This window comes from Rhipicephalus microplus, chromosome X, assembly GCF_043290135.1.
Source record: "Rhipicephalus microplus isolate Deutch F79 chromosome X, USDA_Rmic, whole genome shotgun sequence".
Taxonomy (NCBI): domain Eukaryota; kingdom Metazoa; phylum Arthropoda; class Arachnida; order Ixodida; family Ixodidae; genus Rhipicephalus; species Rhipicephalus microplus.
This window is the reverse complement of record NC_134710.1, coordinates 112791491-112810442: the sequence shown is the minus strand read 5'-3', so window position 1 is coordinate 112810442 and position 18952 is coordinate 112791491. Positions and strand designations below refer to the sequence as shown.

The window sequence follows — 18952 nt, the reverse complement described above, 5'->3', positions numbered from 1 at the left end:
GGATGTATCACATTTGATTGAGTATTTCATATTTTATGTATATAGCACCAAGCAGCCCGAAAAGGAACCCAGTTTTCTTTTAAACTGCATAATTTATGGGATCAAAAATATGGAACATATTCAATGCGGGGGACCAATTTCATCACCCGTCGTTCTCGACAGGTGATGAGGGTGTTATAAGCAAACATTACCGTTGAATTTTTTGTGTGAAATGTATGCGACAGAAACAGTAAAGTAACATTTATGAAACGTACTTGTAAAGCGAAGGAAACTATTTTTGAAAAATTTCTGAATATGCAACACTAAGTATAAATTGTTGTTGGGCGATTTGATTTAACGTCAGTAGGGTACATAATACCGCAAACTTGGAAAAAACACAGATTCTAGTAAATAAGTAGGAGGGAGCAGAAAGGTCGTGCGATAAACTTCTTTGTTTATTTGAAAGAACAGGCCACCAGATTACAAATCTCTGCGAATGCGTGCGTCAAAATCGGTAAACACTGGTCACATTCGCGTGTCAGAAAGCTGCAGCTCGTTTTGGTAAAGTAAAATAGTCGTATCAATAATGTAAGCTGTGCCTCTTTTCTTAATGTCAAACGCCCCCAATAGCTCGCACTAATGTTTCGTTGCTTCTGCCTATTATCTTGACCTCGCGAAGCCGAGGATCACATCTGCAGGCTATACCATGCGCAGGTAAATACGCATTTCTTTTATTCTTTAGAGATAAAGGATGCTCCCGAGTCGGTCGTTGAGACAGCGTCCTGTTTGGCCTACGTACGTATTCCCACACGACAGCGGTATTTATGCAACCGTCACGCATTTCACATAAGGTATGGTGTGCTTCTTCAGGCATCCAGGCATTTCTGTCAACGTGGCTGACCCACGGACACCGTCCAGCCAACTTGTGTGGTGCCGAGATTACGCCCACGTACCATGCTTATTCCAGCTCACAATCATCAAAAGGTAGCAAAGGTTTGCTTTTGCGTCCACGTCTGGTGATGATGTAAAAATTTGAACGACTCTCGAGTGCAACGATCCCGGCGGCGATACCAAATGTTTGTTTTGTCGAGAAGTGGGTGACACGTGTTATTGGTACCTACTTTACACAGTGTTTAGACTTGAGTGAATAGCCGTTTGTAGAAGAATTATTAAGATGCTCGCTTAGCCGAATGTTTACACACCGACACCAACTCGAACAATCAGCCATTTTTACACACCAACCCGGTTGCCCCACGTACACCCACCTCAGTTGTCTATTGGCACAATGGTCACAGTAACTTAGAGTGGTCTAGAGTGGCTATAGACCACTCTGGGCTCCGTGTTTCGGAGCACAAACCGAGATCTCAACCAAAAAGTGTCACTTTTTTTGGTCTAGTGAAATATGCCGATGGAATATGCATGCCGATTCGACGCTGCAGTGTACTGGTTTAATATGGCAGACAGTGTGCCATCTTAAGAAGCGGAGGTTGGGAATACTTTCTAAGAAGAATAATAAAACATTAATTGGACAACTGCAGATCGAGAAGACATACGCGCCCGATATGTTTGAACTCTTTAGTGTGATTCAGCGGTCCTCTGGATACCATTCAATTGTACGATATGCCGGGGCCATCCTGATTAAATGCGTCGCAGTGGTCTAGCTAAACTATATATGGTCATATCTCCGACGAGCTTTGTAAAGGCAGCCACCCGCCCCATTATTCTGTCAACTAACATGATTTTAATTAGAACTAACAGACAATGACTCCAAGAAATATATAGAGGGTGTTATTAGAAGTAATTGCAATGTACATGTAAAGAAAGAAAATGGCATGGAAAGATAGCAGTCCGCTGGTAGGGACCAAACCTGTGACCTTCGAATAACGCATGCGATGCTCCAGAGCAGGGGTTCGCAACCTGCGGCCCGCGAGGCACTACTATATATGTGGCCCCGGCAGGACGTCCACCCCCCCCTCTCCTTCTAACCTTATTTCTTCGTATACTTAAAGGACCAGGCAGTTTTGGCCTAAAATGCAATTTTTTTAGTAACCAATGTTTAATTGGAACCTCATGACGCGTGCTTAAAATAAACATGATTTTACAGTTTTTTTACATTATCCCTTTGCTCGCAAAGCCCCCCCCCCCCTTCCATTTGGCCCGTCGCTGTGCCAACTTCTGCTCTAGAGCATCGCACGTGTCGAAGGTTCGGTCCCTGACTGCGGTAAGTTACCTTTTCGTCCACTTTTATTTCGTCAAACTTACATTGCAATAACTACGAATAACATTCCCTATACTATCTCTGGCATCATTGTCTGTTAGTCCTCATTAATATTCTGTCGAACAAAGAAAAACGAGCCGTTCAGTTTTCACTTCTTTCCTTCAGCCAATGTATGTATATCTTTCCTAACAGAACAACAAGACCTTGAAGCAACAAAAAAAATTTCTCACACAGGTTTTGATAGTGAATATTACCTACATGCAACACAATCACTCCATTAGAGTCTCTCTCGGAGTGAGACCGTGCGGAAGTGACATAATATCGCTTGTAGAATAAATGATGTTGACACCGGTGATTGTTTTGTCACGAACTCAATGGCCACGATAAATGAAATCTTAGCACTTCATTCACGTGCTCGGAGAACATATTCAAGTTCTCATCGAATGGCCGAGAGATAACAGAATTCTTTGCCTACATTATGCTTGAAGCAGTTTGTTTTTACGAGTGGCCTTGAAAACTGTGTCTCACACCTTTCAAAACAACACGTGGGGAGCTGCATCACACTATCTGAAATAACACAACCGCTGCTTAATTAGTATTGAGCGAAGTGGTAGCTGCACATGACTTCTGTCGTCGTAAATTCACGTTAAAACGGACGTGGCATCTGCCTACACGAGCGAGTCATGCAGCAGAGAATTAATATAAATTAATTAATTTGTGCGCTCGATGCACACAAATTGAATTGAGTTAGCTTCTTTGTGGTGGTCTTACTTATTTGTACCAATGTCCATCTGGTTAAGCGCATAATTGTAAGCTATATAAACATGGAAGGTGGTGGCGCGTTACAGTGTCGAACGTTAGGGGGGGGGGGGGGCAGTGGTTTTCAGAATCGGAAAAGAAAGGAAAAGTGAACCCCGCAAATATTTGCCGCCAACTGCGACACCTGAGCAGTGGTTCACTGGGGAAGGGGGATAATAGACTAGAGTGGAGAGATGAAATGGGAATAAGAAAGCGAGAGAAGAGACCAGGAAAAAAAAAGGGGGGGGAGAACTTGTTCTCTTTTCATGCCCTTCTACTCACTCGCTGTCCCCAACTGGACCGGCATAATGAATAAAATGTTCTTTATTACCTTCGCATGCCAGCTACAGGTTTCAGACAGGACAAATTTCCGCTGCACAGAGCCAAATGGTCTTCAAGATTCAAAATTTTAACAACAGACAGCGTCGTTGTGATAGTTACCTTCAGGAGGCGCTGATTACTGAAACGCGGCAGGGGGCGCACACATCGACGGAAGCTGAGCCAGGCTAGGGTGGCTAGCCAGGCAAAGAGCAGGTTGTCGCAGTGTGAACGTGTCAGCAGCTTTCCTCCCGCGCCCACGTGCTTGTGTATTCATGGAGCCGCCGGAATTCCAATATTTGGTGTCATTTCAAGGCCGCAAGAAGATTATTTCTGCTCGTGGACCGACGGAGGCGGACATTTTGGAAGCCTTGAAGACGACAGACTTTGGCCATTCTTTGCAAGCATGCCGGATTGAGGTATGTTGTCTCTATCCTGAAGTGCATCGAATTGCATTGTGACAGTGGCCCAAACAGTACTGATTATATTCCGTTGTTAGCACGTGCTTCAACAGTTTTACCAAGCATGCGCTCGCGCTTTTCGAAGCGTGGGGCTTTTCTTGCCCTGCTCTCTCACTGGAGCTGTCGGCCCGCGAAGCGTGCACGTGGTCTCGGAGTTGCTGATGGGAGATGTAAACCAGGTTTAATCTCCGCTTCGGCGGCGCGCAACCACCCTTTGCTGGCATTCGCAGTGGTTGTGTTGCGATAATGTAATGGTGCGAATCGGCTATCGGGGTGGTTTTAAAAAAAAAGTGAAGAAATAAGTGTGGCCTCGTAACTGTGGCTCACTTCGGAGGTCAACTCAACAACACTGCACCGAGGATGGGGAAGTGGGAATGACAGATGTAGAGGATGAGAGGTGAAAATGGTAAAAAAAAATGCGCACTCGATCTGTCTCTCGGAGGCACGCACGAACTTTCATTAGCGGAAAGTGGGGCAGCGCGCTTGGTCATCCAGTTATCGAGCAGGCAATGCACCAAGACACGGCGTTGGTAAGATGAGTGGCCGTCGCTGAGTTCGTTTCCTGGTGTTCAAATTGAGCGAGATTGTTCACGAATAAAGGCATAGCTAGGATGTTAAGAGGTTAGGTATGTAAGGAGATCAGCAAAAAAAAGTAAGACTTTTGTACCGCACGTAAAACATGAAATCAATAAAATTGGACTACAAGAAAGACTTATTATCAATTTCGAAGGACATGGAATAGGCTAATTTCTGTGGTTACTGCATGTATCTTCCATAGTGAAAATAGCGTGGGTGCAGAAGCTGCTTGTTAGCATCGGCATGCGCAGGGTTCCCCTCTGAAGAGGGGGGCTGGGTGAAGGTTGCACGCCGGGCACGTTCTCTCCCCCCACCCCGAAATTTTTTTTCGCTCTGCCTACACAGAACAAAATGAACGTTTACCTGCCCGGTACCCACTATAGATCAGAAACGTGCCCTCCCCTCTGAAAAAGATATCTGCATACTACCCTGGCTGACTTTGCGCTGCCTTCTGAAACTCAGCACCCCTCTCCCTATTGTGTCAATGAGTGGGGCAAACATGGCGACCCCCTTCTACGTCTTAATTGACAATAGGGTGAGGGGCGGGGGGACCGCCAGCTGTGCTCCCAGGTATGCTCGTCAGAAACTGAAAATTCTCAAAGCTAGCGTAAAGTGTTGTGTGTGTGTGTGTGTGTGTGTGTGTGTGTGTGTGTGTGTGTGTGTGTGTGTGTGTGTGTGTGCGTGCGTGTGTGTGCGTGCGTGTGTGTGTGTGTGTGTGTGCGTGCGTGTGTGTGCGTGCGTGCGTGTGTGTGCGCGTGCGTGCGTGTGCGTGTGTGTATGTGTGCGTGCGTGCGTGCGTGCGTGCGTGCGCGCGCAGTCTTGTGTTCTGGATGCTTGTTCACCAATGCTGTACGTTTGCCCCACGGTCGGCATTTCTGTCTCGCAGGTGTCGTTAGGTGTGTTTAATGCTTTGTATTCTTTGATATATTGTGTTGCTTTGTGTAGTGAAATCATCAATAATTATTAGGTGTGTGAGTATTCAAATTACCAATGGAATAGCGACGGATCCTTTATCTCTATTTAGCTATTTCATTGCCGAAATGTGTGCACTCGAAACATTAATGGGCTATCAACACTGTATTTATTAGCGCATGATTTCGCTTCTGCAAAAAACTATGGTGTTGCCAAGCGGTGGTGTTGGATGTTGAAACACAGTTTGAATTTTAGCCATTTTTGTAAAGGTGATAGCTGCCAGGTAAAGCCAGCTACATAGGTCAGAGAAAGTGTTTCCCAGAAACAGTCTGGAAGATAGAAGTGCAGCATAGCGTTCTTGCAGAGTAATATGAGAAGCACGATCATAAGATCGACTTCGACATCGCTTCTGTTCTTGAAACAGAAAGGAATCTATGAAGGAGGCTCTTGTTCAAATGCTGTTACATTCAGAACACACCTGTAAACATGAACCGGTCGTTAGGAACAATTCCCTCTGTATACGTTCACAGCCTCCGATACGCGAGAGAAAGAGAAAGCAGGGGCCATTGTCAAACAAGACGGGGAGATGCTTCCATGACCAATATAGTCATCTCCTTAGGAAAATACCGAATTGGTTCCGAAACGTCGAGATCTCTACGAACTTGGCTAGAGCCATTTCTAATTTCTAAATTGTGATACACTGTAGAAGAAAAGTTTGACGACAGAGATAACAACAGAGCTAAAAAATTTGCTTCAGCTTAGCGCACGCAAGAAATGCAGCCTAATAATTCCTTCAACGTGCGAAAATATAAGGCTCCATGGTCTATTGAATGAAGACTTGTGCCATTAGCGTATACAGTATTTTATAGATAGCAGATACTGTGAGTGTGGTTTTTCGTTGTAGCACAGTGATTATCTTCTGCTAGTACAGCAATCATTAAATGCTTTTGTTTATTTCTAATTGATGTTATGAAACAGTGAAATTTCACAAGTTTAATTGTCACTATTTCACAAATCTGAACTTACTGATACCGAATGTCCAGACGAGTAATTTACAATGCTCTTTACAATACATACATTAAGGGTTTCTCGACAATACACACGGCATCATGATAATAATAAAAAAAAACAGGACAAGTAAAGTGATTCTAGGGTGCTATTGAATATAACATTGGTAGTCTGCTTACTTCAGGTTCTGTGCCTATTGAGGTAACTTTATGGGAATTTGAACATCACATCTGAATCTCTTTCAGGTATACAACGTCCGACATGATGAATTTGTGGACCCACCAGCTGGCCATGTCTTCTCTGAGAAAGATAAAATCAGGCTTGTGTGCAGTGAAAACTTCTTAATGAGCTGCAGGTCAGTACCTAAATTTCAGGTGCCAAGTTTAATATTGCTTTTGGAAAACTGCATCACTTACTAGCCTCTGTTTTCAGCACAACTGACAAAGTGACAGCAGTGCATGAAGGTAGCCTGCCCAAGACCCTTGAAAGTAATGAGCAGTCACCTAGTCAGCAGCTTGCCTGCTGTGAAAATGATTATAGGCTACCACCTGTGCCCTTAGATATTAAGGATGCGATTGAAAGGACACAACCAGGAAAAGTGTCCAGTCACACTAAATCCCGCATTGTAGGGTGGATTGCAAATCATCTCATGACTATAACAGTGTAAGTATAGGCATGTATTTGCATGTGTTTAATTCAGTACAGGTTTTAAAGTTGCTCTTTTTTACAGCTATCCAGGAAGCCTCTACGAAGCAGCTGCAAAATCTCTCGTGTTGGAATATCCAGTGCTAAGGGACACTATTGGCACAGGCTGGGTAAGCACTAAAGCAATGGCATTCCTATAACTTTATTGGGATGTCATACATGTTGGTGAGCTAGACTGCAGGTGCCCTTCAAGTTATTTTGTTCTTGGAGAGCATTCAAGAAGTTTCAACCCCATATTTATTACATTTGAATAATTGCCATGCATGTTCTTAGAGTCGTTTCATCGAACTCTGATAATGGCAGACATTAACTTGAGGGTTTGATAATAATCATCAACTAGGTGCCCATGGCCAATATATTCATATCATGCATTAATAAAGTTAAAAACTGGCCCTGGTTATAAGCTTTAACACCGGTTTAAGAGGATAAATACAGATGTAATGCATCGCTTCTGGGGATTGAATATTACCACTAATGGTATATGTAGTTTCTAATCACAGCTTGAATAGAGGCTCACACAAGCTCAGTTCTGCGACTGAAATGCCACGATCTTCGCCATGCCGCATGGCTCCAGCACATACATAAAATGCAGGAACCGGAGTTTGGAATGAGCAGATAAAGCTAAAATACAACAGATATGCTGATATTACTAGGAACAGCTAAATTTGCCAGGTATTGTCACCTGAATCTGCTTCTGCCCCATAGCAGGTTAAAAGCAGTGTATCAAGGTTCCCAAAGAATCATTTGCTTCAAAAGTGACCATGTTCAAAGAGGACAGTGTCCACTGTGCGGAAATTTGAAATAATAAAAAAAATTGTTGTTTCCAGGACTCATGGAAAGTCTCCTTGAAATACAAATTCGCATATATGAGGAAGTCTCTGTGCACAGTTCCAGCTGTTCAAGCAGCGAGAGCAGCTTACGGAAAACGCAAAGACTTAGAAGAAAGCACCAATACTAAGCGGCACTGCCATGTGGTAAGTGAAACGTCAAATGGACTGGTACATAGAACTCAACTATGAAGTCACTCTTATTTTATGTGTGAGCTACTGAAGTAAAACATTATTCATGTTTTTAACGATATAACCTCTTCATATCAACACATTAAGAAGCCAGGCAAGTTTTCAGGGCCATATTGACAGTTAAAGTATAGTAAATGCAAAATAAGACAAAATAAATTTGGTAAACAAAAAAATCATCTTATCTCCTATGGAGAACAAAACAACAACTTTCACAGTTTTCATGCAAGGCTCTATTATTTGAGTCAAGATGGTAACGCTCTATCAAACTTCTATGTGTCCCTGTATGTTTAAAACTCGGCGTTTCAGCAAGTGCCGCGGGCATGTTGCTCGATTCCTCATTCTTTTCTTCATTTTGTAGCTAGGTTCCCGACTTGGCTGATTCCATGCTCCTTGGTTAGCAAGTAGTAGATTTATTGCTCGGTATCAGCTTGTTATTGACATCATGCATCATTCCAGCTTTAAATATTGTGTTCTACATTTTGCACCATACTTATCACTGAAAGTGACTGACAATCCTTTGATTCAACTATTAAACTCGCATGAGTACTGAAATAAGTGGACAGGTGAAATCAAACTACTGCAGCTCAGTGAGCATGTGATGTGAAAGCTCCAACCAGCGATAATTAATGCCCTTTCAGTGGCCACCATAAACAATGCCCATATGCTATGCTTGGCTTCAATATCTGTCTGTCCTCTACATTAGAAAAGCTCCTTATTGCTCTTTATTTGTTGACTACACCATGTAACTATACATAAACCAATGTTTTTCCAGAAGCTTTTTAGAGGTGAACATTTTTTTTTGGGGGGGAGGCAAGATACATATTAGGTTCGAAATTTCAAGTTTTCAAACTTTCTTTTTATATGAAAGAACAAGCACTACTAACTAATATCTGGTCAAAGTTTTACATATATGACATACATATAAAGGCAACAACTCTTGTATTCTAACACCGACACCGCAGTTGGCAATATTTAAAATCAGTGTTACCTCTTCAGACTCCTTCTGATATAGGTAGGAGGCGTGGTTCACTGGTTTTACACACACATTTGCGATATGCTGGTTCACAAGGTGTAAATTTGGAAGTGGTGAAGTGCCGAGGTGGTCGACATTGGAGAGAATCATTGTGAGAACTTTGATATTAACATAATTTATGACACACTCGCAGAGCAAGATGGTATCAGTACACACTGCTTCAGTTCTCTTACGTAAGTCAACCCTGTAATTGAGTTCTCTACACATGTCCAGTTCAAAAAAATGCCAACATTCTTCAACTGAGCTAGCAAAAAGTTGAGTTTTCATGTCTGCCTATTTCATGTCATTTGTCGTGATCTTTCACTGTGCAGTACCATCTTTTTTTTGCTGATTAGATTGTAGATCTCTCCCAACATGTCGCTTCTCAGCATGATGAGGCTACAATTAATAGCCATATTGACTACATGGTGAAAGAAATCAAGCGGCCTATTCCTGACATGCAAAAACTCGGTGATTCTATGGAGCAGACAAGACCATCTAGACAGAAGTGGATGAAGGAAATGAGGCCATCAACAGCAGATGTGGTGCTGAAATACCCTGCTTTGGCAAAGGCTGAAATGGTGAGCAGAAACAGCTGTGGTTTTGATCCTGCTGCAGAAATGTATGTGAGAGAACTTAACAATGAGTTTTTTTATGTTATCGATAGTTGCAAATTTGTTGGTGATTCGGTACAATTTTTTTGTCGTTCTAGCTTCATGAGGAGTTCATTGCTCTCACTGGCGTTAACTTAGAAAAAAAGGTCCTGGAATTTATAAACCGGTATGGAGACCGGTGTTTTGAGCTTGCGAAGTGTCGTCGTTGCGCGAAGGAAGCTGTGAAAGCAATTGAAGAAGAAGTCGAGGCACTGGATGGTGACGAAAAGAAATGTACGTGTAGAAGCTTGCCAGCTTTTCCAGTTTTCCCAAATTTCCAAACTTTTATAAGTCATTTTCATAGGAGTATTACTGTCAATGCCCTTATATGTGAAAGTTTGATGTGCCTAAAAATATTTCGTCAACAGATCGCTTTGCCGTTGGCATTGTCGAGTTGCTGCCCATGCTCCTAAAGGAGCAGCCGCGATTTCTGCAGGGACCGGTGAGCTTATTTGCTTTACCTTTTTTTATATCAGCTAGTATACTTTTCATCAGTGATGCTGATTTTATGTATTACTCATTTTACAGGACACCTACCCTGCCCTTTCGCTGAAGGGCAAAAATGCCTCTGAAGCTACAAACATAGTTGCGAGCTTTGAAGGGCTTAGTGTAGAGGTGCTTGATGTAATTGCAGGTATGACGGCGCTTATGGAAATATACTGGATATTCGATGTCAAGTACAGTGGCGCCAACAAAAAAACATTCACTCTACTTGAACATTTCTGTGGCTTGCCGACAAGTGCAAAGCAGATGCCGCTAGTCATACGGCAAATATCATCGCTTGAAAAGGCAACTTAAGTTATGCCTACAGACGTGTGTTATCAATAAATGTTTTCATATAAAAATGCACTGTGTGGCATATTTCATTGCTCCCTGGCTTTTGGAACAATGCATTGTTTTGTTCCTGACAATGTCAGCCGCATAAACCTGTGGTTTTATACGGCCGTTGACACTCAGCAGTGAATTTGGAGGTGTGTTCGTAGTGTCTTTCATGATAATATATTTCGCAGTGTGGAACAGAACCAGGTGTTTTCCAAGAAAAAGTGCTAAATACCATGATGCAATACATTGGCAATTATTCTGATTTTATATGTATAGTGCATATCTATATTATTGGTATATATACCCGCATTTTCGTCGCATTCATTACAGCTACAATGTTCTCGGTAAAATATGGCCATCAGAATAATCAATTCAACTAACCTGGTGTGCACACAATTGTGTATTCGAAGAGTCTGTCGTACCTCCATACCAGCCGTAGCTAGTAAGAACGTAGCATCGATTACTAACATATTAGCTTCGTAACTTTGGAAGAAGGTAGTGGAACTTGCTACTTTTGGGTAGCAACGGCTTGTCACATATGTTACAACCATATTATAGTAATGGGAGTAGTAGTAACTATTGCTACATATGCCGTTACTAACAGGAAGTAGTAATGGCAAGGCCAGTAACAGTTACTACCCTTGTTGTTGCTACCTGCTGTTAGTAACAGCAACGGTAGTAAGGATTCCTACCCTTGCTTTTACTAGCTGCTGCTAGGAACGGCAAGAGTAGTAACAGTGACTACGCTTGCCGTTACTAACTCCCGTTACTAACAGGGTTGTAACATATGTGACAAACTGTTACTACCCAAAAGTAGCAAGTAGCACTACTTTTTTTTTAAGAGTGTACCACCATCTCGCATCTTTTCATCATATATTCCCCATATAGAAGCACCGCCAACCAGCGGACATTCCAGGACTAAACGAGAGGTGGCACACGCACACTTTCTTACGGCTTGCGCTTCGGGTCCCCTTCCCACCTTTAACCACCTCGAGTTCATGGTATATACTAGTTCACTGTATTCATGGCACTGCGGCCGAACGCTTGCTAAACCTTTCGAAAACCAAGGAGGTTACGCCCAGCGAGTATCACGTAGCAAACTTTTTCAGTCAGATAGTGCTCAATGTACATGCCAATGGCTGCTAATGGGAAATGATAGGCGGAGAATTCGGCTTTTACTTTCTTATGGCTTGCGCTTCGTATCTACTTCCCATTTTTAACCACCTCGAGTTCATTCATGGTATATACAAGTTCATTGTATTCATGGCACTGCGGCTCAACGCTCGCTAAACTAAACTTCTAAAGCTAAGGAGGTTACACCCAGCGAGTATAACGTAGCAACCCTGTCTTGTCAGAGAGTGCTCAATGTACATGCCAATGGCTGCTAATGGTGATCGCAGCCTGCGCGTTAACTAAAAGCCGAATGCTCCTGTCTCTCATTCCCCATTATCAGCCATTGACATGTACATTGAGCACTATTTTTTATTGTTCAACAACTCACAGAAGAAGTCTCTCACCAGCACCACCTTGGAGGTCAAAATGTTATACTTGTTACATACTACGGGGGACGAACAGGTGCGGCTGTAAATAGCTTTGCCCCTAAAAAATTGCTCGCATCAAGTCCAGGACTATTTGGGAAGTTGCTGGTCCTGTTGTGTCTGTGAATTCAGTTCCCATCGAAATGCTTTAGATGGATAAACTCAATTCACTGCCCCAGATGAGTTGTGGGGACGCTTGCGCCGTTAAAACATCGTTTCTCCACCGCAACAGTGTTCATCTCACCAGTAGCCTTGCGGACTGACGTCATGAACTTCTTGTTGCACAACTTCCCTGCAGTGCGCCTACAGGATGTACCGATGATAGTCACTGTAGACTTCAGCGTTAATGTACTTCGACGTGAAAACCAGTGGCTTGTCGCGTTCATCGATGCCGAACTTGGACTTCGCCTCGTGTCAGACGTCAAGAAGTTAGCTATTCACAACAGCACCTGTTTAGATACTGTGGTTACTGCATAACTGTCAATTAAAAAGCAACCATGTTCTCTACATTACCTATGGTTCCCAAATCCCCTAGCCTTACTTCCTGTAAAAGCCCGTTGTGTTGCTATCGCATTCATTGCTTTGACCTTGTACTAAAAATGTGACTTTTTTTTAATTGGATGTGTAGATTTATATTGCGACATATATGAGGGAAAATGATTCCGTAATTCAGACAGTTTCATATAAAGGTAACGACTGAAACATCGTATGGGACGAACGTGTATGAAAACGAGCATTGGCAAACGTCGATCGAAATGAGCTCAGATTACAAAAATCACACACACGTGTAAATGCGCACACTTACAAACGCAAAATATACAAGCACAGACATATATACATATATGCATACACGCAAACACACTTACGCATACATGAAAACAGGCACTCGCAACGCGCACAGATGACACAGTTATGATGAACACATAAATAAGTAGTTTTTATACTACTTATAAAATCTCACTTTTCAGCGCAATGGCTAAAGCAGATTTCAGCAGTGTGTAATAGTACGGTTACACGACAGCGGGGTCAGCACCACTGCACTGTCTACAAAGAAGACATCTGGCGGTAAGAGCGGTAAGACCGTGTAACTGGCAGGAAAAAAGTATACAAGATCATATGAGTGTAAAAGCCCGCAGTAAGAGTGTGCGACTGGTTCGCGCAGCTAGCCTGGGCTGTCATAGCGCTCTCCAGTGCTGCTGTCTGTCAGGGACTCAGGGATTCTGTGCTGGTACTCTCTCACAGTACTATGCAGGGGATTTCATTCGGTAATCCAATCAATATCATTGTTAATCTCGCAGGTCTTCAGTCAAGCTATCATTTAGAGTTATTTTTTAGATCCTTACTCAAAATCATTCTGAAAAGTCTGTCTCTTGTATATACTTTCCTTTCATTTATGTATCACAATAAAACATAGCTAAATTGCTACCTCTAATGGTTTTCTGAAATTTGCCAAACTATTAGCCAGTCTCTCAGGCAGGGTACTTTTCAAATGATCAAGAGGCAGTTTATATATGCGGCAGTTTGTGAATAATGCATAAAGGGGTATATTTTTTTTTACCAGCTCATCTCGTGGTTTCCAACAAAACATTTGTGGGCCTGCGGGTTCGCTACGAGAGACAAAATTATCGTCGTGGTTGAACGCGGGTAAACCAAATTTGTGGAACGATACCTCGGATTTGGTTGCACTTGGTAAGGATGAAAAATTTGAGACTTTCGAGGTCCATCGGCTGGGTGGTCGGATTCCGCTTGCCGTTTTCGATGCTCCCAGCGATACTCGTTGTGAGCGTCACAGATTGGCGGCTCCGCTCATCCCTCATCTTGTTCCATGCATGGTTTTACGAAGAGGCAACAGGGCAGTCGCTTTGTTTTTGCAGGAGCTATACACCGCATCTACAATTGGTACCACAAGACGACACACAGATGGCTGGCTACTCGGTGGTGTCAGAATTCATTCGTAGAGGCGCGCGGAATAAAGCCCGCGATGAAGCCGCTATATATACGCTGGATAAACATCAGTGCGGACGCATCGGTGGGAGGTTGGAGCCATCTTAACTGGCAACTTGTCAACATTGTTTTGGTTTTTTTTTTTTGCGGCACGGGCACCCCTCAGAGACGATGCATGTCTTTGAGAAAACTTTGGGGGTCAGATTCGGGAAACTAGCGATTTCCAGAGTTTACCTGGAGGAGTACAGCTGTCGCTTAAAAAACAAGGAAGCTCAGAAGCGGTAATTGCCTCAGTCTGGGCATATAAGACGGAGTCATTGACTACCCAAATCAATTTACTGGCCCATCCACTGTATACAGCAACGTTGGCTGACACCAAGGCCTTAACATAAAAGAATAGACCGGCCTCATTTTTATGTGTGAGTACACCGAGATGCATGCGTTTCAACGCTCATGCTGACCAACACGATATCCTGCTAGCAACCCATGCAAAATGCATTGTTTGGAAAACGCTGAATCTATACTCAATAACCCGCGGATACGTGGAAATATACATGGAGTCACTTTTTGACAGAAAAACACCGAGAAAACTAGCATAAATGGAACCACCACCCAGCATCCTTGGTCATAAGGCTTGCAGTGAAATGTGGGAAGTTGAGTATGTTTTGAAGTGTACGGAAGATGCATCTCTTAACTCGATAACATGTAAGAACTGTTGGACTGAAGGGCACATATTTGCACTGAGTGCCACCGCTTTGCGAAATTCCTGGCTCCTGCAGGAACACAGACCCATTGTCAGACACAACGGATTTCTGTCTCCTAAACATTTCTCAATTCAGTAGCACCATTGCAGTTTGTGCACGCATTCTCCTTTTCTGGCTTGGCAGATACGATCCGTGCGCATTCGTCAATTCACACTGAGAGAAACTGAGTTTTCCTCACAGCTTCAATATCCTTCTTTAGCTTGGCGAGGACATCAATTGACTGTCTCAAATGACACATTTGCACGAAGTGGGAATATCACAGTGTTCATTTTCTGTTTGTATTTGACCTTGTTGAGTCGACTGTCACGGCAGGAGCTGATGTGATCACCAACATCCTTCTTCGTTCCTGGCCAAGTAAATCTTAATTTGTAGTAGGTTGCCAAAACCCCTCATGTCCCATATGTGGGATGACGTGGTACAGCTCAAGAACCTTTCGTACCAACGTAGAAGAAACCCTGAACATTTATTTCATGGGCATCGATTTCGATATACGTTCCCACAATTTCAGAAAGTTCACCCTCTCCTTTCTCCAATAGCCACTGATTACTTGAAGCCAAGAAAGCGCATAAGATTTAGCTGATAATTTTTGCCAAATTCTATGTGCTACTTCAAAGTCAAACTGGTGAATTTGACTGATCTAACGAGCAACTCTCTCTTTTCGTTGAGAAATATTCAACAAATGGGTAAGCGACTGATTACCAGTGAATAGCTTGAATTTTGTATCTTCGGTGTAAGATCGAAAACAGCTCATTGCTAGAACAATACCCAATGCCTCATTCTTTGTTGTGCTGTAGTTCTGTACTGCCTTCGCAAGTGTATATGAAATTGAAACGTAGCCAATAACTTGGGCTTCTCTTTCGTGTTTTCCGCTGATACAGAACAGCCTTTGCGCCGAAATAGGAAACATCTATCGTGATTTCAAAGGGAAGAGTGCAATGGGCAGCGTATAAGGACCAGGTCTGACGATATGGCAGATGCTGAGTTGTTGTAGGCCTTGTCACACTCATCAGCCTAAGTAAATTGTGCATTTTAAATGCGAAGCATCTTATGCCGGGGTCCTGTGTCCCTTGTCCTGCAGCACCTACTTTCCCCCCCCCCCCACCATCCAATTGCGCATGTGCGTCCCCTCTCTCTCCTCTCTTACGCGCCTCCCTCTCTCACCTAGCAACGCAGACCCAGGAAGCGCGTCTGCTAGCCTACACTCGCTCTCCCCGCTCTCTTCTCTAGGCATCCCTGCCAGCGGGCCCCGCCACGGTGGTCTAGTGGCTAAGGTACTCGGCTGCTGACCCGCAGGTCGCGAGATCAAATCCCGGCTGTGGCGGCTGCATTTCCGATGGAGGCGGAAATGTTGTAGGCCCGTGTACTCAGATTTGGGTGCACGTTAAATAACCCCAGGTGGTCAAAATTTCCGGAGCCCTCCACTACGGCGTCTCTCATAATCATATGGTGGTTTTGGGACGTTAAACCCCACAAATCAATCAACCTGCCAGCGGCGTTTACACCCATCATTGAGCATTCACGTCCCTACCCTTCTCTCGCCTCGCAACGCCGACGCAGGCAGCGTCTGCTAGCGAGTTTATTGATTGAAAAAAAAAAAACAAAAAACAACTGACTGCTCGTGCTGGACAACCGTTCACCAGTTGTCCAGCGCGAGCAGTACGTGGTGCACCAGCTAACTTTAGCCAGAGTTTAAAAATAAGCCAACACACACAATTACGACGCCACCAAATGCATGTTGCTGACAGTTGCCTGGAGTTAGACTATTTTTTGTGTTCTCAAATATTATTTATTAGATCTGTTTAATTACCTAACTTTTCAAGGAACGAAGATGAATAACAATTTCAATGAGAACGTTGTAAATCGGTTCGCGAAACCTCCAATTAGACAGTTTTGAACTTTATATGTGTCAAGTATTAGTGTTTTTCTGCTAAATACAAATGCCCAAGAAATACAAGAAATACCACGTGACAAACCCGCTTGCGCGCCAGAGCGCACGATGATTCTAGTGCTGCTTAACGTTCTGCGCACGAACGATACGCTTACCTCGCACCGGTGTATGACAGCGATAAGCAGTCACAGCGGTTATTGTTTTTGTGGCCGATGTCAAAACGTGTTCATCGCAAAGCCACCACCATCGTTCGGGACCTGTAGAGACAGCATAATGGGGCAAATGTTATGGTCATTCGTACGCGGAACGTTCAGGAGCGCTAGAATCATTGTGCACACTGGCGCGTGAGCGTGTTTGTCATGTGGTATTTTATTGTATTTCGCGGACATTTGTAATTAGCAGAAAAACACTGATAATTAAGAGATATAAAGTTCAAAACTGTCTAATAGGACGTTTTGCGAACCGATCTACAACTTTCTCATTAAAATTTTTATCCATATTTGTTCTTCAAGAGTTAGTTATTTAGCAGATATAATTAAACAATATTATAGAACATAAAAAATGTTTGACTAACTCCAGGCAACGGTCAGTAACATGCATTTGGTCGCGTTGTAATTGCGTGTGTCGGCATATTTTTAAACTGTGGCTAAGGATAGCTGGTACAACCAGCATGTACACTGGATCTTGCCGTCCAAGGTAATGCCGGTGGGTGATTTCTCCTGTGCGTTGTTACAATAACAATAAAAATTCGCAGCGTGCGCGTTAAATAAACGCAGACTGTCGGCCTCTGCGTCCAGTCGGAGTCTTCTGTCTCCCATTGCCCATAGAAGCGCTTGCATGGTCCAATAGGAAACACCGGTTCATCACTGCGTGCTTGGTGGCTCCCCACGTTCAACTCCTGGCTGTGCATGATGAGCGGAATGATCACCGACTCCTGAAATTCCGGGCTTGTCATGTGAAGAAGCTGCCTTTTCTCATGAAAATATGCAACAGGCTTTCCTGATCGATATTTGTAAAAAAATCTCTTGGTTCCACCATTCAACTGGGTTTTCGACGAAAGCTGCCAGAAAACTCCTTTTTCATTCGTCCTATAGTGTCGGTCTCGTTTCGAGCGTGCTACTTTCAAGGCTCGAGCCAGTTCGGTAAAAAAACATATGCATGTTCCCAATGCACTCAAAGGGTTCTTGCCACGAATTTTCCTCACATGCATGCTCGTACAGCTTATGCAAGAGTTTGGGCTTGTGCTTTTACCATCGAAGGTATCATGCTTTACTATCTCCTTGTTGGGTCTATGATGCGCTTGAATAAGGGCAAGAATATTGTCCATGGATTGGTGCTGTCGCCCCGCATGCTGTTGCTGACAGTGAAGCATTTTCATGAGACATGTGCCAACAGAACAGTCTTCTTTGCTTGGCGAAAGCTTTGACGACGTTTTCAGAAGTCTTGAAACCCAGAGTATTTTAGCCTCAGCTTCACCAATGTTTAGCTGTCGAGCTCCTTCAGCGTCTTCCCGGGTTCTTGAGCGAGGAATTCACGCAGTTGGGAAGTCGTGATACTTTCAGGCAACTTATGTTGGGTGTCGTCATCCAGGTCACACGTAGAAAAATATGGCTAATCACTTAAACTTTGGTATATTGTCAACGTTATCCGCATAGTTGCGTTCTCTATCCTGTTGGCTATGCCAATGGAAGATTCCAATACTGATGGCGAGAGAATATTTTTGTAAATTATTTTTTTCTGTTGTCACAGTTCCCCGCCAAACACTTGTTCGTCGTCTTTGGCTAGGTGGGTGGGTGCAAAACTTCATTGCTGCGGCAAAGGCATGTTAGCATGCGGTGGGTGACTCCCACGTCGAGCCTGGCGGCCCCGACGTGAGAGTCACCTTTGGGCCCTTTCATTTATTTATTAATAAATAATTTATTTATTTACTTATTTAACGTTTATTTATTTATTTCTTAAAAGCAATGTTATTGCATAGTGGGGTAGATAGAAACAAATTATATATATACATTGAGTAAAAAAAAGAGAACATACAAATGGCCAATAGGCTAGTATTTACACAACTGTCGTTGCTGCATCGCTAGAACGTTGATTACCACCAACTGATGGTACGTCAGCGGAATTAAGTGTGGTTCCACGAAAATGGTGTGCGCGGTTGAAAATAATTGAATAATGTTTTCAGTTTTATGAAATCGAATGCCTGCCATACAGCGATAATCAATTCAATGGGGCGTTTATTGTGGTGATAAAATAAATGTGTCGTGAAGAATGCTATGGTAGTACATTTTATGACTTAACTATAAATGACATGAATTTCGACGCGCTATACAACAGACG

At 43.3% G+C, this 18952-nt stretch overlaps 1 protein-coding gene across 1 annotated transcript; it reads left to right on the top strand.

Moving 5' to 3' along the window:
• The first annotated feature begins 3057 nt into the window (after positions 1-3057).
• LOC119176329 (sterile alpha motif domain-containing protein 3) lies at positions 3058-10506 on the top strand. Its single transcript, XM_037427553.2, has 9 exons — positions 3058-3732; positions 6516-6625; positions 6703-6933; positions 7001-7085; positions 7803-7949; positions 9363-9587; positions 9719-9893; positions 10028-10101; positions 10188-10506. Exons 1-9 carry the CDS (start codon positions 3589-3591, stop codon positions 10455-10457), a joined length of 1461 nt encoding a protein of 486 aa, XP_037283450.1. The 5' UTR covers positions 3058-3588; the 3' UTR covers positions 10458-10506.
• The last annotated feature ends 8446 nt before the right edge of the window (positions 10507-18952 follow it).